The 22,683-nt window shown below is 46.1% G+C and overlaps 1 protein-coding gene across 1 annotated transcript in view; it reads left to right on the forward strand.

The window, feature by feature from the left end:
• Window positions 1–22,683, forward strand: part of ADPRHL1 (ADP-ribosylhydrolase like 1) — a 101,868-nt gene that overhangs the window by 64,485 nt on the left and 14,700 nt on the right. The window contains exons 3-4 of the mRNA XM_063953115.1: window positions 9,241–9,366; window positions 22,463–22,603. Coding sequence (XP_063809185.1) covers window positions 9,241–9,366; window positions 22,463–22,603 — 267 coding nt within the window. The remainder of the gene's footprint in view (window positions 1–9,240; window positions 9,367–22,462; window positions 22,604–22,683) is intronic.

Below are 22,683 nucleotides of genomic sequence, written 5' to 3' on the forward strand. Positions count from 1 at the left end.
GCCTTCTCCGCGTCGGTGGACAGAAGGACCATATGGGAGAACACGGTCCGAGCAAGATGAACAAGATCAATAACTTTTGACGTATTATCTTTAGCTTCTCTACCTAAGACAAATCCCACCTGGTCCCCATGCACCACCGACGGGAGAAGGTAGCCCAAACGACCTGCAAGCAATTTAGCAAAAAGCTTAATATCACAATTCAGCAGAGAAATAGGTCTGTAACTCAAGCACTGGGTGGGGTCCTTACCCTCCTTTGGAATCACGGTTATATGTGCTTCAAGGGCCTGCGGAGAGAATCCCGTCTCAGCAGAAATAGAATTACACGCTTTCAAGAAAAGAGGTAGTAAAGATTGTTTGAAGGCTTTATAGTAGCCGACTGAGAAGCCATCCGGACCCGGGCTTTTACCAGTTGGCGTCGCTGTCAGCGCTGCTTCTAGCTTTTCAATGGTAAAGGTCTGATCCACAGCATCTAGGTCAGCATCAGTAAATCTTGGAAAGTCAGCCTCTACAAGATATCTCTGTATCAGTATCTTTAAATCACAGGTAGTCTTGGGAGATTGATCCTTTCTAAGATTATAAAGGGAATCATAATATCTTTGGAAAGAGTGAGCAATCCGAGGTAGTGTATATGCAATACGTCCCCTGGCCTCATGGATAGAATGAACATAGGACTGCACTCTCTGGACCCGCAACACCCGAGCAAGCATAGCGCTGGGTTTGTTGCCCCAAAGGTAAAATTTATGACGACATTTAGCTATTCCCAACTTAGTTTTATCCCATAAAAATTTATTAAGGGCCTGGCGGGCTGCAGTTAGTTCTAGGAAAACCCAAGCATCAAGGGAAGATTGATGCGAGGCCTCCAGGGTCGCTATTCGTTTGATGAGCCGCAGTCTCTGCGCCTTTCGCTCCTTTTTGAGTTGAGAGCCAAGCTGTATACATCTACCTCGAATCACACATTTATGTGCTTCCCAGATTGTGACTGCACTAACATCTGGAGTGCCATTAGTCACAATATAATCAGAGATGGCAGAAGCGAGATCAGCCTTTAGGTTAGGATCTTGGATCAGTGAGTTATTAAACCGCCATGACCATGGTTTTGTAGGGGCCGAAGCAACATCAACAGACACATACACTGGAGCATGGTCTAACCATGTGATGTGACCGATCGTGCTGGAAGGAAAAAGGTGAAGAAATCTAGGCTCAACTAGAAAATAGTGTGGACGTGAGTACATAGTGGGGGTCATTACGAGTTGTTCGCTCGTTATTTTTTTGTCGCAACGGAGCAATTAGTCGCTAATGCGCATGCGCAATGTCCACAGTGCGACTGCGCCAAGTAAATTTGCTATGCAGTTAGGTATTTTACTCATGGCATTACAAGGTTTTTTCTTCGTTCTGGTGATCGTAATGTGATTGACAGGAAGTGGGTGTTTCTGGGCGGAAACTGGCCGTTTTATGGGTGTGTGCGAAAAAACGCTACCGTTTCTGGGAAAAACGCGGGAGTGGCTGGAGAAACGGAGGAGTGTCTGGGTGAACGCTGGGTGTGTTTGTGACGTCAAACCAGGAACGAAACTGACTGAACTGATCGCAGATACCGAGTAAGTGTGGAGCTACTCAGAAACTGCTAAGAAGTGTCTATTCGCAATTCTGCTAATCTTTCGTTCGCAATTTTGATAAGCTAAGATTCACTCCCAGTAGGCGGCGGCTTAGCGTGTGCAAAGCTGCTAAAAGCAGCTTGCGAGCGAACAACTCGGAATGACCCCCAGTGTGAGGGGAGGAAAAGAAGGTGTAGTCCTTTTCTGTCGGATGTTGAGTTCCCCATAAGTCCTTCAACTTGAACTCACAGAGAAGTCGGCTAACCCGGCGGTGGTCACATGTCAGTCGTCTAGCCGATGAAGGGGAACAATCAACCGCAGGGTCTAACGACCAGTTAAAGTCATCACCCAGAATTAGACAGCTCTCTTTAATGGGTTCTAATAGTCGCTGTATCTTGGTAAAAAACTGTCTTTGGTTTTGATTAGGAGCGCATACATTAACTAGAGTATAAACCTGGTTATAAATTGTACATTTAAGAACCTGACATCGACCGTCTTCCAGAACTACATGAGAAATATCCGTAATCGGGAGCCGACGTGAAAACAAGATCGCAACAACTAGGGATTTACTGAGAGGGTTATTGCTGCAAAATACCTGTGGGTAATAGTAATTTCCCAACTTGGGGGAGGCCAGACATTTGAAGTGAGCCTCCTGGATAAACGCAACATCTATGCGTTCAGCCCAGAACTCTCGTAATAAGGTAGACCTTTTTTCAGGAATATTAAGCCCCTTCACATTGAAGGAGCACAACCTAAGGGCAGAAGACATTGATAAATTTGAGTTTACATCGTACAGTGAATATCAGAGGCAACATCGACTTACCGAACATGTGAGGGGGGCCCATGGTCAGGCCGTAGTGGAAACACCAGGCCGTGACGGTGAGGAGCAGAACAACAAAGGAAAGAGAAAAAGAAGCTGAAAGAAAGAGCAAAAAAGAGAAGAACAAAAAAAGAAGATCCAATGCAAAAAATACAAAATTACATGGCATTATCAATATATCTTGTAAATGGTAGGTTCACTGCCGTTAAGATATAGGAAACGTATCCCCATGACCTAAGGGCCAAAACAGGCAGGCGGTCAGACCCAACTGGGGCACAGTATTGACAGCACAACCCAGTAACACTTAGAAAACAACATAGAACTAGGGAGATACAAAAAGGTAAACAGTTGACTCCAATAGTATATAAGAAAAGTATCCCTATATCATAAGTAAAGCAATGGGGACAGACAACTCCATCCAACGAGAAACACAAAATAGGCAATAGAATGCAGCAAATTCAAATAGTAAACCCAATAATGGAAAAAGAGGAGGGAAAAAAAAGGGGGGGGGGGTGCAATCATTATAAAGCATTATTACTGATCAATGCAGTTCTAAAATAGCATCTTCGGTGTGAGAGAGGTCCAAATATGTGGCATTGAGCCTCTTATGAGACTTTTCCAGTTGTCTAAGGATCGAACGTGACCCAGAAAACTGTATTCCACCTGACAACTATAGAATAGAGAACAAGCTAAATCAAGTCCCAGCATCAATACAATCTGGGGGTGTCCGTACCGTACCCCATTTCCAGTTGCTAACAGGGGTCCATGATGCACGGGGAGCAGGAGGTGTCAGAGGATCAAAATGGTGGTGTGATTGAATCCAATCCGTCAAGACAGGTTTAGGTATAGACAATGCAGAACAAAAGTTGTCCAAGTCCTCTTTGTAATGTGACCCGTTGACCTTCATGAGAATCTTGTAAATTGAAGGGGAAGCCCCAGTGAAATTGTATACCCTTCCCTTTAAGAACATCTGTAAGGGGCTTGATAGATCTACGCTGCTGGAGCGTGTGCCACGACAAATCAGGGAAGATATTAATTACTGTGTCGTTGAATTCTAAATGCTCCAGTTTATGGGCTTTAGCAAGTATATCCTCTTTTATATGATAATAGTGAAGGCGGCAAATGACGTCTCTAGGTGCCTCAGAAGGAAGACCTTTCTGCCTTAGCGCCCTGTGAGCCCTATCAAATAGTAGAACATTGTCCGGTTTGGTGTCTATAATCTCATTAAATATCTTAGTGAGAGCGTCAATGATACCCGAACCTTGGATGTCCTCAGGTAACCCCCGAACACGTAGGTTGTTCATCCTGTCTCTGTTGTCAAGGTCATCCTGACGCCGCCATAACGCCTTCAATTCCTGAGCCTGAAGGGCGACAGTGTAACAGAGTTTCCGTTGGAACGAGGAGACCTCATCTGCCTGATCTTCCATGTCTGAAACTTGATGGGATATTTGAGAAATATCAGCCTGGAGGACGGAGATCTAAGATTTGACAGTGTCACGTATCGTTTGTTCCAAATCCAGAAAGTCTCTCTTGGTAGGTAAATCTTTTCTAGTGGGAAGAGAACAGGTTAAGATGTCAGCCATGGAGGCATCACTTCCAGCATCCAGCGATGGGGGATTAGCCCCAGCCATCTTCTTGGCGTCGCCAGGAGAAACGGACACCGAGGACGATGAACGAGTGTCTTCGCTATCTATTTTCGGCTGAAGATAACGAAATAGATCAGATTGTAGAGATTTGTTGCCAGATTTTTTGGCTGCAGGAGTTTGCCCCCCCTTCTTAGTTTTCCCCATTAGCAGATGCGATGCATAATAATATACAGTGAAACAGGGGAGAGTCACAATATTAGATTGTTAGCATTCCATGTCCAAGTTATGGCGTCTCTGCTGCATGGAGCATTTCCTTGGTTACGCCAACAACCACCGAGGCCCATAGTGTTTGGGTGCCTCAGGGAGTCATGGCTCAGTCCGACTGCATAGGTAAAAGAGAATAATGTACAGATCCCGGCAGTTATATCGAGATTAATTGAATCTCCAGATAGGAGAACTCGCTGGCCGGCAGAGTGGTGCAATGAGGGGATTATATTAGCAGTAGAAATCCGTGCTGAATAGAAGCAAAATAATTAGGAGCAGCTGTGTTATTATGGCAGTAGCCAAGCAGGAGAGTGGAGTGCGGCTCAGATGCCTGTTAGCCTTTTTCAGCAGCTACTAGGTTGGGGTAGGTAATCTATAGCCAGAAATGTGGACACCCTTTGACCCCCGCTGCGCCTGATGTAGCAATGGGCCCCACACTATGATCACGGTAGAAAGAGACCTGCGGGTCTCCAAAGAATTGTATGCAGTCTCCAGGTCAAGGGGTCAGTGGGCAATCCACAATGTAGCAGGGGAGGGCAGCTTACCAGGCTTCCAGAGTGTTGTTCAGCATCCAGTGCCAGTGCTCCCCCTCTAGGTCTCAGTCCTCCAGTAAGCAGCATAACGCAGCAGTGTTAAAATGGCCACCAGACTGTGAGAGGAATCAAGGAGGCAGCCTGCAGCATCTCCAGCCTGACATCCACTGCCAGAGATCCAGCTGCAGGCCATGCGGGGCCCACCACGGGCGATGGCAACGCCTAAGGAAGCAGGGAGAGGGGAGATGAGCCTGCATGCCGCCGTCACGGGGCGTCCGGCAGTCCAGCACCTAAATCAAGGCCCTGGCTGCATTGTGTGGAATAGGCCGCAACCTGCAGGAGCTTCCACGGCACTCCCCGATTCTGCGGCACTTCTCCGTTGGCTGCAGGGGGTATGGGGAGATGGAGGGAAGAGGGTCAGTGCATGAGGGTAGGTTTGGGTAGGCCAGGAGGGGTTATTTGTGCTGTTGGAGCAGGAGCTGGGAAAATCTGTGACTGCTCTCCTCCGGTGTTAGGCCTGTAGGTGCATTTCACATAGTTATACACAGCCCCAGTAGAGAGTGACCCCCCACGGGGGTCACAGTAGGAGACTGCTAGAGTGGGTGTGCAGTTGCAGGGACGGTAGCTTGCCCGGGGTGTAGGAGGTGGGATCCACAAGATGGCCACCACCACACTGGGGATACAGGGAGGAACAGACACAGGCGCCGGCGGGTGTGGGAGAGCCGCAGCTGCTGCAGGGAGCTCTCACCTGGTGGTCCATGCAGCGGTAGTCCCGGCGGGTGGTGGGGATCCCCACACCATGGCCTCCTCCACTTCCGGAAGTCCGTGGCTGGTGCTGCCGAAAATCAAGGTACCAGCTTTGGGTGAATGGGCAGGCCGCAACCCCGCAGGATCACCTAGCATGATCCCCAGCTCTGCAACGCTGCCCAAGGGGTGAGGGAGGAAAGCAGGGCATCCCCAGGATGTTAGCAGCTCCCCGGGAGAGTGGGGGAGAGTTATATTAAGTGCCCATTGCAGGAGCTCCAGAGGGATACGTCTATCTCTCAGCAAGGTCAGGCCACGCCCCCTAAAATTATTTTTAATCTTTCCAACAACATTTTTGCAAACAGTTTAGTCTTCCTGCCGGCTTTATTTCCTGGGTGCCTTCATCTTCATCCCAGTCAGCTGAACCATCCCAGTCATCTGCCCCAGCGACACCAGTCTCTACTCAGCTGATCTTGTCCTCCAATGACTGTCAAGCAAGGGGTATAAAAGTTGCCCTCTGGGACTCAGTTAACGTTTGCTGCCAGGCGTCTATGGCTCCAGACTCCAGGTTCCCATGTCTATCTGCATTTCACCGTGTCAGCCTAGCTGCCAAGTATTTCCAGCCAGTTCCGCATACCGAAGCAATTCTGGTTGCAGTCCGGATTCTGCACATAGAAGCTATTCCAGTTCCAGCCTGGATTCTGCACAAAGAAGCTATTCCAGCTCCAGCAGGGATTCTGCACACAGAAGCTATTCCAGTTCCAGCCTGGATTCTGCACATAGAAGCTATTCCAGTTCCATCCTGGATTCTGCACATAGACTTTATTCCGGTTCCAGCGCCCAGATTATGCATACAGAAACTATTCCGGTTCCAGCCCGGATTCTGCACATAGAAGCTATTCTGGTTCCAGCTCGTTCTGCACACAAAATCTATTCCAATCCCAGTCCTGCATCTCTGAAGCTACTGTATAGCCAGTCCCAGTCCATCATCTCTGAAGCAATAACCGGTCCCAGATCGGTATCTCTGAAACTATAGCCAGTCCCAGCCTGGCATATCTTAAGCTACATATAAGCCTCACATCCAAAGTAGATTCAAGATATCTCCAGAATAGACAAGCTCCTAAAAAGCTGACATCTAGCTTTGTAGTAGATGGATTATTGTTTGAGAAAGAGTAGCTTTGAAGGCTTGAAAAGCGTTAGACAGGGAGGTCTGAGCTGCTCTATAATTACACTTTCACACTGCCACTTCCACTCGGGTTATTGCTGGTTTAACCCGGATCGCAGATCGGTGTGAAAGGGTCCTGGGAAAAACACCCAGGTCCAGTGACCTGGCATTTCAACCTGGGTAGCAACCTGAGTTGAACATGAGGGCGTTTCCTGGGTATTAGAGTAGGGCAAGAACCACATGGCCCATCTAGTCTCTCCTAACAACCTAGGTCAGATTCAGGGTTTTGGTCTGAAAGGAGTATCAGAGGCATCGTGATCTTGTCTATGTTGCTGCATGAAGGAAATTCACATTGCCAAATGGTGTTTTGTCTTTATCAGCCAGTACATGCTCAATTCGTATGGTATGCTATAGTTAGTCAGGACTATCTCTGTCCAGAGACTCGAATCCAGACCTGCAATATTTAATAATAATAATAATTATAATTATTATTTTTGTTATCCTAATTTATGTGGCGTCACAAGGGGTCTGCAGAGCATTACAAACTACAGAAACATAAACAGTATGAACAAAACAAGTAAAAAGTGACTTACAGTAAACTGTCGACCATGAGGCATACTGAAAAGTGGTTGTCAGAAACAGGGTCAGAACCAAGCAGGCAAGCAGAATCAGGTCAGAAGAACGCCAAATTCTTAATCAGGAAGTCATTAGAAGGAGTACTAAGGGAGCAGGCAAGAAGAATCAGTAGACGGACCAATCAGAACACTGGTAGTTCTAGCAGAACAGTTGCTGGAAATCAGGTAGCAAGCCTAATACTCTGGCACTAGGATTAACCATCTATGGTAGATGATTTTGCCATTGATAGCACAAAGCACCCCAGCAGTCTCTACAGCAGCTGCTAGCAGAGCTGTAACAGATAACTGAGGTGTGTGGCAAACAGTAGGTAATTGGCACCCGTCTGCCACAGAACTGAAGCCATCCAGGGAGACCCAGAGCTGCTGGACCATGTAAGAAGGAGTCAGATTCTGACGCACTGTGGCACCTGGCCACACTGGCGTATTTATAATGGGTGCAGTGTGTGCAGTGTACACGGGCACCTGAGTCCAGGGAAACCTACACCACACACACGGCACCCATTTCTTTAATACTCACCTCTCCAGAGTCCCCCATTGGCAGACACAAATGCACAGATAATTCCTGAGAAAATGGTGCAATGGCCATTTTCAGGTTGTGTTGTGCTTGCACATTAGAGAAATCACAGCGAAAATGGCCACCGTGCCATATTCCTGGAGATCTGCGCATGCACATTAGAGTCTGAGCCCCAAGTGCTCAGACTCTAATGCATTTCTGGCTAGAGAAGAGGGGGCCCTAACAGAGGAGGCTGCACATGGGCCTCCTCCTCTCTTAAAACGACCCTGCCTGACCACTTCATAAATCTGCTCTTTTTAAGGAAAGATAAAAAAAAGTTTTGTTTTTTTAGTGTACCAGAAAGTAACAGTATATACTAGTGTGATGAAACCAAAGCCCTTAATTATACAGGTGCTAAGAGCCCTTTTGCCAATCAAAACAGGTATTATCACCCATCATAGGGCTTAATATCGCATCGCCTTATACATTTATAGGGTTAAACCAACTTATAAATCAAAGAGGTAATATAACAGGGTGGTCTTACTGGAACAAAATCATCTAAAAAAATATATATGTATTTTTGCTTGGATTAAATCATTGTTTATGCAGTACTCTTTAAATTATTTTCATTTAACCAAATGGAACTGAGAGCCAAAATCACTTTCCATTACATTGCACATGTGTGAACTGATTTAAGACTGGTTTGGTGTCAATCTGTGCAAGTTATGCATAGCTGCTTCTGAAATATTTTTTCTGTGAGTTTGAATTCAAATTTACATTTTATAGACAAAAAGTGATACTTAATTCCTTAATGAAGGGACTATTAAGTAAGCATGAAGCGTAAAGATTTTTGCCAAATTTAAGAAATAGAAGTTATGGCACATCAATTAAATTGGTGTGTGGAATGGTTTATCTGTTGGAAATGATGTGTGTGCAGGTGTTGATGTTGCAGAGTTATGTAAGCATTCACCAACGGATGACTTCAAACTATGAATGGCCCAAATACTTTATGAGTGATGTTGGTTTATTGATAGATAGCAGGTATAGCCGTACTCACTGTTACACACACTGGTTCTTATGGAAAGTAGCTTCAGCAGAGTGGGGTGTCATACAGCTTACCAGCTGGTAAGTGTATGTAGGCACTGGGTAGTGGTGCAGGAACACTGGAATCTTTGTGGGTTGCAGGTAATCACAGGACTCTCCTGAGCTAGGTAGGAGACTACTCTCTCCCACCATGTCACACTACGCAGTGTCAAGATGGCTCCCGCACATGCTCAGTAGAGAGCTTGGTGGCCATATTAGGGCATAAAGCCTCCCCGGAGAACAGGAAGACTGGAGTCAATTAAAGCACTTTTAAATAGCATTCTCAGTATACAATATAATTTTGTGTCATTTTCATATGTTTTAGGTTCTGGATTTGGAGCTGCAACCAAGGCCATGTGCATTGGTATGAAATACTGGAAGCCAGACAGACTGGAGACCTTGATTGAAGTTAGCATTGAATGCGGGAGGATGACCCATAATCACCCAACAGGTAATATTATTTGTACTTTATGCCTAGTGTCTAAGAGGTCCATGATTGGAAATACATATTAGTTCATCAAATGACAGTGCTCTCTGAGAGATAGGAGGCAATATTTCAATCCATCCAAATTGGGCAATGTATGTTTTTAATAGAAGTGCTGATTGCATTTGTTTGTTAACTAGTACATGTGTATATATATAGATTCTATATTGTAAAGGTACACTAAAGATCATTTATACAAATAGAAAAGTGTGATTGAGGGCATGCAGTGATGTTATTCGCAACGGTCAAGTCCATTTTTCTGCAAAAATGAGAAACCTGCCAAAAAGGAAATGTAAAAGACCCAAGGTTTGTGCATAATAACCTGTCCACACAAAGGGCCCGATTCTGAGTCGTGCACAGTGGAATGCTAAGGTGACGATATGCACCACATCCAGCATATGCATCACACTGCCCACAGTCACCATCACTAGTACCTGGAGTTATACCAACCCCATGTTGGGGGTAAGAAATATGTAATGGTTCGCCATATGCAGAACTTAAAATAGCAACTTTACCTACACACACCCACGCCTGGAAAAACACAAAGGGGTAGATGTATGAAATGACGTTAGGGAGGAGAAGTGGTATCAGCACACTTTGGGGCAGATGTATTAACCTGAAGAAGGCATAAGGAAATGATAAACCAGTGATAAATGCAAGGTGACAAACACACCAGCCCAGGGCCGTCTTTTCGTATGGGCTCAATGGGCTATTGCCCAAGGGCCCCAGGAGTATAAGGGCCCTAGGCTGATAGCTGAGGGTCCCCTCTTTCCAGAGGTACCAGATTTTTTAAAATCGGCCTTGGGGAACCGGAAATATCCAACGTGAAAGCAGTGGTTCCCATCCGAGCCTGTTAATTGCTCTTCCCAGCCAGATATCTCAGGTTCTGTCTGACATAGAGTTTTTTTGAGGGTATAATACAAAAGCTGGGACTCACCCCTTTTGCTGGACACTGGCAGCTTGTCTCTACTGTGGCCGGTGTCACGATCCGGGTATCTGGACGCCATTTCTTACCCATCAGATGCCTCCTAAGGCTGGCTCAGCGCTCCAGGACCGGATCCCATCTGTTATCCTAATGTTCACATTCCTGCATCCTCTCCTGTCTCTCTGAGACGCTGTCACAGTAACGCCTTATTACATCTGGCATGGCGTCTCCCGCGGCCTCCGCCGCCGTCCCTGAGCTTCTGCATGCAGAGTGTCAGAGTGGCGATTACGTCAGCCGCGGCCTCCGCTGTGTCCGCGTGGTTGGATGTGCACTTGTCAGCCTGGCGTCTCCTGTCTCCAGTGGCCGGCGCCGCCATTACTGTTTTCATTACCACATGGATTACAAACCAAACTTCCCTCCAAGTGTCTGCATGGGCGCAGCCATCTTGGATTCTGTCAGCTGATCATTTCCTCCAATCTGTTGTCAGTATTGTTAATCTGCATAATTGCCTAGCCAATCCCTTCCTTGCTGCAGGTATAAATACACTGTGCCTGAGCAAGGAAGGCGTCAGTGCTTTGGTTGTCAAACCTAGTTCCTGTTTGTCTCTCTCCTGTGATTGTCTTCCAGGTTCCAGCTCCTGTCTCAAGACTTCCACCATAGAGACCCGCACCAGCATTCCACCTGCGGTGTAGCCTGACTCTCCAATCCATTGTGGATTCATCTGTTTCCAGCTACAGCATTACCTGCTTCCAGCTCAGCTTCCAGCAGAGTACAGCTTCCCTTAAAGGGCCGGTGTCCTTTCTACACTTTACCACTCTCCACCGGTATTATTATTTCTCCGCTCTCAAGTTCTACATTTCAGTTCATATTTCATCGCTCCCAAGTTCATCTATTATTTAACTGGTTCCAGCCAGTATCCACTCCGTGCTAACAACAGTCTGGTTCCAGCCAGTATCCACAGCAGCTGTTTTACCTTCAGCAACCCAGCTTTTCCTGGAACATCAGCTGGCACAATCCTGGGTTATCTCCATTGCTACAGTCGGGCCTGGTAAGGACTTTCCATCTAGAAGATCATAAGAACTATCTCACACTACCAGTGCCCTGTGGCTCCTGCCATCCTGTAGTACCCAGGAACTGTATTTATTATTTGCTGACTTTTACGTTTTCTTTTACTGCTGCTGTGTTGCGGAGTTGTCATAATAAACATCATTGACTTTTATCCAAGTTGTCGTGGTCACGCCTTCGGGCAGTTATTATTCATGTTACTTACATGTCCAGGGGTCTGATACAACCTCCCAGGTTCCGGTACATCTCAGCCCCTACAACTGAGGCTGCCTCCCGTCAGCTCAGGCCCTCAGTTGTGACAGTAAGCACTGACCTAATGAATCCAGCCGGAGACCAGGATCAAGCGGCCAGGCCGATGCAAGAACTGGCAGCCCGACTAGAACATCAGGAGGCTGCACAGGGCCACATCATCCGCTGTCTCCAGGATCTCTCTACTCGGCTGGATGGGATTCAGACAACTCTCCGTGGATCAGGCGCATCTGGTGCGTCAACCACAGTGACTCCAGTTATAACCCCACCCACCTTACCCATTTCTGCTCCACGTCTTCATCTTCCAACGCCAGCAAAATTTGACGGATCTCCAAGATTCTGCAGGGGATTTCTCAACCAGTGTGAGATTCAGTTTGAGCTACAACCTGGCAATTTTCCCAGTGACCGTACAAAAATTGCCTACATTATCTCTCTTCTCAGTGGCTCCACCCTTGACTGGGCATCACCGTTATGGGAGAGGTCCGACACCCTGCTATCTTCTTACACTGCATTCGTGTCAACATTCAGGCGCATCTTCGACGAGCCAGGCCGGGTAACCTCAGCTTCATCCGAGATTCTCCGTTTACGCCAGGGGTCACGTACTGTAGGACAATATCTGATACAGTTCCAGATCCTGGCATCCGAACTGGCATGGAACGACGAGGCCCTGTATGCTGCATTCTGGCATGGCTTATCTGAGCTTATTAAAGATGAGTTAGCTACCAGAGACTTACCTTCTAAGTTAGATGAGCTAATCTCACTCTGCACGAAAGTTGATTTACGTTTCAGAGAGAGAGAGAGCAACTGAGCGTGGAAGATCATCTGCTCCAAAATCTTCTGCTCCTCCTCCTCGTCAACTGTCACCATCTAAAGATGAGCCCATGCAAATTGGCCGTTCCCGTTTAACTCCTGCTGAGCGCCGAAGACGCCTCTCTGAGTCTCTTTGTCTTTACTGTGCAGCTCCGTCTCACACCATCAATGCCTGTCCCGAACGTCCGGGAAAACTCCAAACCCTAGCTCGCCCAGGAGAGGGCCGGCTAGGAGTAATGATCTCCTCTCCATCTCCTCATGATTGTAATCTCCCAGTCTCGCTTCAAGTTGCTCAACGTTATCGGAACGTCATTGCCCTCCTTGATTCCGGAGCAGCTGGGAACTTTATTACTGAAGCCTATGTTAAACGGTGGTCCCTACCCACCGAGAGACTTCCTTCCTCCTTTTCCTTAACTGACGTGGATGGCAGTAAAATTTTTGATACTGTTATTGCTCTAAGGACTCTACCAGTTCGTCTGAGAGTGGGAGTTCTTCATTCCGAACTTATTTCACTTTTAGTGATTCCAAGAGCCACACATCCTGTGGTCCTGGGCCTTCCATGGCTCCGTCTTCACAATCCTACAATTGATTGGACGACTACGCAAATCCTGGCATGGGGTTCCTCCTGTGCAGAGACATGTTTGTTTAAAGTATTGCCTGTCTGTTCTTCCTCCCCCAGGTCGTCTGATGTTCCACCTCCTCCATATCAAGATTTCACGGATGTGTTCAGTAAAGCTTCTGCTGATATCCTTCCTCCTCATAGAGAATGGGACTGTCCGATTGATCTCGTTCCAGGGAAGGTTCCACCTCGAGGCCGAACTTATCCGTTGTCTCTGCCTGAGACGCATTCTATGGAGGAATACATTAAAGAGAACCTAGCAAAGGGGTTCATTCGACCTTCTTCTTCCCCAGCCGGCGCAGGCTTCTTTTTTGTAAAAAAGAAAGATGGTGGTCTGCGGCCGTGCATCGACTACAGAGGTTTGAACGACATTACCATCAAGAACCGTTATCCTTTACCCCTGATTACTGAGCTCTTTGACAGAGTTAGCGGAGCTACCATCTTTACAAAGCTGGACTTGCGAGGTGCATACAATCTCATCCGGATCCGTGAGGGTGACGAGTGGAAGACCGCCTTTAACACCCGTGACGGACATTATGAGTACCTCGTCATGCCCTTCGGATTGAGCAATGCTCCAGCTGTCTTCCAGCATTTTGTCAATGAGATCTTCAGAGACATTCTATACCGTCATGTCGTGGTCTATCTAGACCAGGCTTTTTCAACCAGTGTGCCGTGGCACACTAGTGTGCCGCGACCAGTGGCAAGGTGTGCCGCGGAGCCAGAGCAGCTTCCTGCACCTTCACAGTGAACTGTTGGCCCGGGCTCTTCTTAGAGGATCAGTCGTGCTCCGGCCATGACCTATGCCTTGAAAACGATGTGATATCATAGGTCACAGCTGCCGCGTCTCACCACCCAGCCAGCCCACCCGCCTACCTACACATTTCCCAGTTCCAGCCTGCATACACAGCTTTCCTTGCCCACCCACATCCACACCTGCCCTACCGCACGCTGCTCAGTATTCGCAGCACTCCACTATAAACAACCCCCGCCACTGAGGACAGCTGATAATATGTGTTATTTTATTTTTCCTGTGGGGAACAATAGGATTTCAATAGGATTTATGTGGGGAGAATAAGAATTTATGAATTTATGGGGGGAACAATGTGAATAATTCATGTGGAGAGCAATAGGATTTATGTGGGGAGAAATGTGATTGATTTATGTGGGGAGCAATGTGATTGTTTTTTCTGTGTAGGCCAATGTATGTGTGGATTTATTTATTTTTTTACTGGGAGGGCCAATGTGTGTGTTTTGTCTTTTTCTGTGGGGAACTGATGGTGTGCCTTGGCAATTTTAAGATATTGTTCGGTGTGCCGCGAGTAAAAAAAGGTTGAAAATCTCTGATCTAGACGATATCCTCATTTTTGCCAACGATTTAGAGGAACATCGTTTTTGGGTTAAAGAGGTTCTGTCCCGTCTCCGTGTCAATCATCTCTATTGCAAATTAGAAAAATGCGTCTTTGAAGTCAAGTCCATTCCGTTTCTAGGGTACATTGTGTCCGGTTCCGGACTAGAGATGGATCCTGAGAAACTACAAGCAATTCAGAATTGGCCGGTACCCTTAACCCTCAAAGGGGTCCAGAGGTTCTTAGGGTTCGCCAATTATTACCGAAAGTTTATACGAGACTTTTCCACCATTGTGGCGCCTATTACTGCTTTCACCAAGAAGGGTGCTAACCCGTCCAAGTGGTCTGAAGAAGCCATGCAAGCTTTTCATCTTTTAAAACAGAGGTTCATCTCTGCGCCTGTCCTGAAACAGCCTGACATCGACTCTCCTTTCATCCTAGAGGTGGATGCCTCCTCCGTTGGAGTAGGAGCGGTGTTATCTCAGAGGGCTAAAGATGGCCATTTACATCCTTGCAGTTTCTTCTCCCGGAAGTTCTCCCCAGCTGAGCGCAACTATGCCATTGGCGACCAGGAGTTGCTAGCCATCAAGCTCGCTCTAGAAGAGTGGAGGTATCTGTTGGAGGGAGCTTCTCATTTAATCACCATACTTACAGACCACAAGAACCTTTTATACCTGAAGGGCGCACAATGTCTCAACCCTCGTCAGGCCAGATGGGCACTTTTCTTTTCCAGGTTCGACTTTAAACTCCAGTTCTGTCCGGGCTCTCAGAATCGCAAGGCCGATGCCCTTTCCCGCTCATGGGAGCAAGAAAATGAGTCAGAGTCTTCAGACAAGCATCCTATTATAAATCCGTTGGCATTCTCCACGGTAGGGATGGACTCTACGCCCCCATCAGGGAAAAGTTTTGTGAAGCCGATGCTAAGGAAGAAGCTCATGCATTGGGCCCATGCTTCCCGTTTTGCCGGACATAGAGGTATCCAAAAAACCCTGGAGTTTATCTCTAGGTCCTATTGGTGGCCAACTCTGAAAAAAGACGTCTTGGAGTTTATTGCATCTTGCCCAAAGTGTGCCCAACATATAGTATCCCGCCAGTCGCCTGCGGGGCAACTGGTTCCACTATCCGTTCCCCGTCGACCATGGACCCACTTGTCGATGGATTTCATTACAGACTTACCCATGTGCAACAAGTTCAATACCATCTGGGTGGTAGTTGACCGGTTCACCAAGATGGCACACTTTATTCCTCTCACCGGTCTTCCGTCAGCTTCCAAGTTGGCTCAAGTATTCATACAAGAGATCTTCCGACTCCACGGTCTTCCTGAAGAAATTATCTCAGATCGAGGAGTTCAATTCACAGCCAAATTCTGGCGAAGTTTATGTCAAGTCCTCCAAGTCAAGCTAAAGTTTTCCACGGCTTACCATCCTCAGACCAATGGTCAAACCGAGAGGGTGAATCAGGACTTGGAGGCCTTCCTCCGCATCTATGTGTCCTCCTCTCAAGATGACTGGGTTCAATTACTTCCCTGGGCCGAGTTCTGTCATAACAACCAGTATCATTCTTCATCTTCTTCAACACCATTCTTCACCAACTTTGGATTCCACCCTAAAGTCCCTGAGTTCCAACCGCTTCCAGCAACTTCTGTTCCCGCAGTGGATATCACCTTGCATCAGTTTGCCAATATCTGGAAGAGCGTACGATCAGCTCTGCTCAAGGCATCGTTCAGGTACAAGAAGTTTGCGGATAAGAAGCGTCGAGCAGTTCCTGCTCTCAAGGTGGGTGATCGGGTATGGTTATCCACGAAGAATTTGAGGTTAAGAGTTCCCAGTATGAAGTTTGCACCTCGCTATATCGGTCCTTTCAAGATTGAACAAGTCATCAATCCTGTTGCTTACAGACTCCAGTTGCCTCCCTTCTTAAAAATACCCAGGACATTCCATGTTTCCCTGTTGAAACCGCTGATCTTGAATCGGTTTCATTCCTCACTTCCTCCAACTCCGAAAGTCCAAACTCAACGAGGCGTTGAGTATGAAGTGGCCAAGATCCTGGACTCACGTCACCGTTACGGTCAACTACAGTATCTTATTGACTGGAAGGGTTACGGCCCTGAGGAACGTTCATGGACCAATGCTTCTGATGTCCATGCTCCTGCCTTGGTCCGGAGATTCCATTCCAAGTTTCCTCAAAAGCCAAAGAAGTGTCCTGGGGCCACTCCTAAAGGGGGGGGTGCTGTCACGATCCGGGTATCTGGACGCCATTTCTTACCCATCAGATGCCTCCTAAGGCTGGCTCAGCGCTCCAGGACCGGATCCCATCTGTTATCCTAATGTTCACATTCCTGCATCCTCTCCTGTCTCTCTGAGACGCTGTCACAGTAACGCCTTATTACATCTGGCATGGCGTCTCCCGCGGCCTCCGCCGCCGTCCCTGAGCTTCTGCATGCAGAGTGTCAGAGTGGCGATTACGTCAGCCGCGGCCTCCGCTGTGTCCGCGTGGTTGGATGTGCACTTGTCAGCCTGGCGTCTCCTGTCTCCAGTGGCCGGCGCCGCCATTACTGTTTTCATTACCACATGGATTACAAACCAAACTTCCCTCCAAGTGTCTGCATGGGCGCAGCCATCTTGGATTCTGTCAGCTGATCATTTCCTCCAATCTGTTGTCAGTATTGTTAATCTGCATAATTGCCTAGCCAATCCCTTCCTTGCTGCAGGTATAAATACACTGTGCCTGAGCAAGGAAGGCGTCAGTGCTTTGGTTGTCAAACCTAGTTCCTGTTTGTCTCTCTCCTGTGATTGTCTTCCAGGTTCCAGCTCCTGTCTCAAGACTTCCACCATAGAGACCCGCACCAGCATTCCACCTGCGGTGTAGCCTGACTCTCCAATCCATTGTGGATTCATCTGTTTCCAGCTACAGCATTACCTGCTTCCAGCTCAGCTTCCAGCAGAGTACAGCTTCCCTTAAAGGGCCGGTGTCCTTTCTACACTTTACCACTCTCCACCGGTATTATTATTTCTCCGCTCTCAAGTTCTACATTTCAGTTCATATTTCATCGCTCCCAAGTTCATCTATTATTTAACTGGTTCCAGCCAGTATCCACTCCGTGCTAACAACAGTCTGGTTCCAGCCAGTATCCACAGCAGCTGTTTTACCTTCAGCAACCCAGCTTTTCCTGGAACATCAGCTGGCACAATCCTGGGTTATCTCCATTGCTACAGTCGGGCCTGGTAAGGACTTTCCATCTAGAAGATCATAAGAACTATCTCACACTACCAGTGCCCTGTGGCTCCTGCCATCCTGTAGTACCCAGGAACTGTATTTATTATTTGCTGACTTTTACGTTTTCTTTTACTGCTGCTGTGTTGCGGAGTTGTCATAATAAACATCATTGACTTTTATCCAAGTTGTCGTGGTCACGCCTTCGGGCAGTTATTATTCATGTTACTTACATGTCCAGGGGTCTGATACAACCTCCCAGGTTCCGGTACATCTCAGCCCCTACAACTGAGGCTGCCTCCCGTCAGCTCAGGCCCTCAGTTGTGACAGCCGGAACCAGAGATATCAGCCTTCCAGCAGCTGGTCCCTGCTCCAGCTCTACACACCTGGTATACAGTTTTATATATTCATTGGAGGATTGCTCTGGCTCCTGACCTCTGATCCCCAAGTCCCAGAACCTTCTGAAAGGTGGGACTCTCTAGTTTTTTTATCCCATTCAAAGCTAAGAAATCTATTTTCAGGAACTTGAGATATCTGCAGTCAAGCAAGCTGCCCTCCCACCAGAAAATGATGAATATTAAGCCCACTCCCCTATCCACCCCTCCCCTGCATAATTAACACCCCCTACCACCCCGGAAGTCATGTACCAGGGCACCTTCATTCAGCCCAATGCCCCCCTCTACAGTTTAGTGTTCTCCCTCCCACCCCATCTGTGCAGTAAAGGAGTAATTAGCAGAAATTACTGCTCCAGGTCCTACATGCTGAGCGGAAGATAGAACACCCCCTACCGCCCGCGGGACAGCAAAGCTGCCGCTGATAGCACACCCCACCCCTACCGCTGGAGGATGGGTAGGGGGCCCAATGCATTGCTGTGCCCAGGGGCCTACACTGCCGTTAAGACGGCCCTGCACCAGCCAATCAGCTCTCATATGTAAATTAACAGTTAGGAGCTGATTGGCTGGTGTATTATCAATTTGCACTTAACACTGCTTTATCACTGGTTTATCACTTCCTTATGCCTTCTCCAGGTTAATACATCTACCCCTGTATGTGCACTGATACCGCTTCTCCCCCATGAAAGTGGTGCTGCGAGTAAGGTGACGGGGGCGTTATACTCCCCTGTCATTATCGGCACTGCTATCTGTAAGGGGCACTTCCCCTCTCCGGCAGCCGAGATGATAATAAATCTCGGCGCTACTGCTTGGCTACTACATCTCCCCCAAAGATTGGTATGTTTGCTACTGCGCATGCAGAGTCTGCTAACATTTGCTAAATGCAGGTCTACAATTCATAAATCTACATGTAGCACATGCCCCTCTTTCTGTGCATAATAAAGTAAGGTGTTTTATTGAATTTTAGATTGCCGTTAAATATAAAATTACATATTTTTCTCTTTGTTTAAATAGGGAGCATTTATTTTGTTTATATTATTTAATTGTTTTCATTTAGTGTTAGAAGGTATCCTTTGTTACCCTGTTGTGTTATCTTGTTGGCTTATATTGGCACAGCTAATAGTATACAATAAGGAGTTATACATTTTATATTGTTCCACATTGCGATACAGCAAGTTTGTAAAAAAAACTCTTTGGATCTGTTTGTCCAGCATCTCTCATGAGTCTCAAATACCAAGACACAAAGCTACAGTGCTATTAGCAGGATATCTCCTTCCAGGCAACACTCCTGGCCTCTTAAATCATCCACTAAATGCAGAGTCAGACACATTATCACAGAGCTGAAATAGGCATCAAATAAATGACTAGTGATAATATTAATAGATAGGTAGAACAATAATAATATGGAATTGTTAAAAGAAAATGGTGTTTCTTATACGTTGTATACTAATGTACATTACAGAACATGGAATCCGGTCTCTAGGTCGACAAGACTTGAGTTGACAATATCTAGGTCGACCACTATTGGTCGACATGGTTTCTAGGTCGACAAGGACTCTAGGGGGTAAATTTACTAAGATGGGAGTTCTATTTAAGATGGGATGTTGCCTATAGCAACCAATCAGATTCTAGGTATTATCTTCTAGAAGGTGCTAGATAAATGAGAAGTAGATTCTGATTGGTTGCTATGGGCAACATCCCATCTTAAATAGAACTCCCGTCTTAGTAAATTTACCTCTAGGTCGACATGTACTAGGTCGACATGACAAAAGGTTGACAGGAGTTTTTTTTAAAAAAAATCATTTTTTGAACTTTTTCATTCTTTACGATCCACGTGGACTACAATTGGGAACCATAACCTGTGCCGAGCGCAGCAGTAGCGGAGCAAGGCACCTTGCCCAAAGCATGGCAAGCGAACACAGTGCACTAATTGGGGTTCCCGGTCACTCTACGAAGAAAACGACACCAAAAAAAGTATAAAAAACTCATGTTGACCTTTTTTCATGTCGACCTAGTCCATGTCGACCTAGAGTCCCTGTCGACCTAGAAACCATGTCGACCTACTTACTGTTGACCAATAGTGGTCGACCTAGACATTGCCTAAGTCTAGTCTATCTAACATACCACACCCACAGAACACAGGGGGTTCATTTATTATAACTAGTGACATGATTTGAGTAATCCTGCCATACCTGTCATATTAGACCAGATTTGTGTTGATTCGTCTACTCTATACCTATTCAAAAACCCCTAACCAATTTCAGTGTACATAATACAATTATGTATACAGCTCCTAAGCAAGTTCCCTAAAATGTGTCATGTTAAATTATTAGTGTATATATATTTGCCCTCCTCAGTGCAAAGTGTAATAGGGGCAAACTGGCAATGTGACACTTCTTTTAGTATCAATTGATGTAAAATGTAATAATGAGTAGTAGTAATACTACTGCTACTGCAAATAATAATAATAATATTCATAATAATAATAATAATAATAATAATAATAATAGTGCCTGGTACTATTTTATAATAATCGCCGTATGACATGCATTGTTGGCACCACTCACCAGGGGCGTTTTGATGCATTTCACAGAACCAGTTCACACACTGAATACACCTAGGTCAATAGAATACAATTGTTTTATACATAAAGTACATGAAATATCTTGTCTGGACACAGCTAATCTCCTGTAGTCAATTGTACCTCTAGTAAGAATAACGATGAGAACAAATAGAGGACAAGGTACGAAATAGGTATAGTATTTTAGATGAATTTGGTGTGAGTTCAATTGCAGAAACGTAGAAAATAAACATATACCAAAGTTGTATTGAAATGATGCTAATCTGTATATCTAGAGTTTCATTAGGTATCTGTAAGCTTATGAATGGAGTGATTTAAAATAGATAAGTAACCAAAAGTGTAATATGCAAAACACAAGTTTATTTGGCCAAATGAGAAAGCATTATAAATGGCATCCCAAATATGGATAAAACCAGATAAGTTTTTTGTATTGCACCAAAGATTGGATCAAAGGTAGATTCCAAATGCAGGAAGTTACCGATGGATCCCATTGTGTTTCATCCTAGACTTCAGGCCTAATTCAAGGTTGATCGCAAAAGCAAAATCTTCCTCTAATGGGCAAAACCATGTGCACTGCAGGTGGGGGGGGGGGTTTGCAGATATAACATATGCAGAGAGAGTTAGATTTGGGTGGGGTGTGTTCAAACTGATATCTAAATTGCAGTGTAAAAATAAAGCAGACAGTATTTACCCTGCACAGAAACTATATAACCAAATCTAACTCTATCTGTACATGTGCGGCGGTATCTAATGTTGAGAGTCCGGTGGCCGTGTGGGATGGTGGCCAAACTCGAATGTTGTTTTAAAGGGGCAATCACTTATAAGGCAAAACCATGCCTTGTAAGTGATTGTCCCTTTAAAAAAACATCCGAGTTCGGCCGCCATCCCGCACGGCCGACGGACTCGGCCGGCATTACATCCTGCCGGTTATATCTACAGCAGCTGCAGTATACAAAATATATTTATGCAAGGGCACTCACCAATTCAGATGAAAGAAGAAAAGTGTATTCACCTCTTCCAACCTGATTATACATGGACAATGGGGGTTATTCAGAGATGGACGCAGATCTTGCTTCCCGCAGCAAGATCTGCGTACATCTCCTCACATGCTGGGGACCACCCAGCACAGGACAAGGCCCCCCAGCATGTGTGTAGCGCTGCCTCATGATCCTTCCGCAATTTAATTGCGGTTGCATCGATTAGAGGTTGACCCCTTTGTGGGAGCAGCTGTGTGTGATTTCATGCAGCCACCCCAAAAACGCTCACAACACGACCCCGTTTCAGCTGAAACGCTGCCCCCGAACTCCCACCGCTGTCATTCACCTTGGCCACAAGGTTTAGCTTGCACACACACACTGCGGTCGGTCTGCATGAGTAGAGACGTACGACTGCGTTCAGCTCCGAATCGCCCCCAATGTTCTGGTTTCATCAAAAACCTTTATCAAGAAATGAACATAACCATTTATAGCATTAGTAAACTGGAAGCCGCATTCCACAAAAGTCCATCAACAAAAATGGAAACTGAAAGGTATAGCACTTGGCTAAGGTGTGTTTCAAATCCAGCCCTTTCTTGCCATTCGTTACCTTTCTTCAGTCCGCATAGACCCAGCAAATCACAGGGGTGCTGTAGTAGGTAATGGTAGGAATCCCACCCGTTGTTAGGAACCATATCTTGCAGTGTCCTTAAGGTCTGTCTACAGTATATATTTGTGAATGTTACAACTTTGTTTCTTATTGGATCAATTTGTATTTTTATTAAGCAACACTTTAGTGACTAGTGATTTGGAGCACATTTATTTAATATTTAAGTGTTCATTTCAATATAATCTGTCTCTGGATATGTCTGTGTGTTTGCACATTCAGGGTTTCTGGGGTCACTGTGCACTGCGTTGTTTGCCTCTTATGCCGTACAAGGAAAGCCGCTTGTACAGTGGGGAAGAGACCTGCTGAAGGTGATACCAATGGCTGAAGAGTACTGTAAGAAAACTATTCGTCATATGGCAGGTAAGATAATAACAATAATAATAGTAATAATAGCAATAATAATAATAATAATAATAATAATAATAACTGTTGAATTTAAA

This window comes from Pseudophryne corroboree, chromosome 2, assembly GCF_028390025.1.
Source record: "Pseudophryne corroboree isolate aPseCor3 chromosome 2, aPseCor3.hap2, whole genome shotgun sequence".
NCBI classification, from domain to species: Eukaryota; Metazoa; Chordata; class Amphibia; order Anura; family Myobatrachidae; genus Pseudophryne; species Pseudophryne corroboree.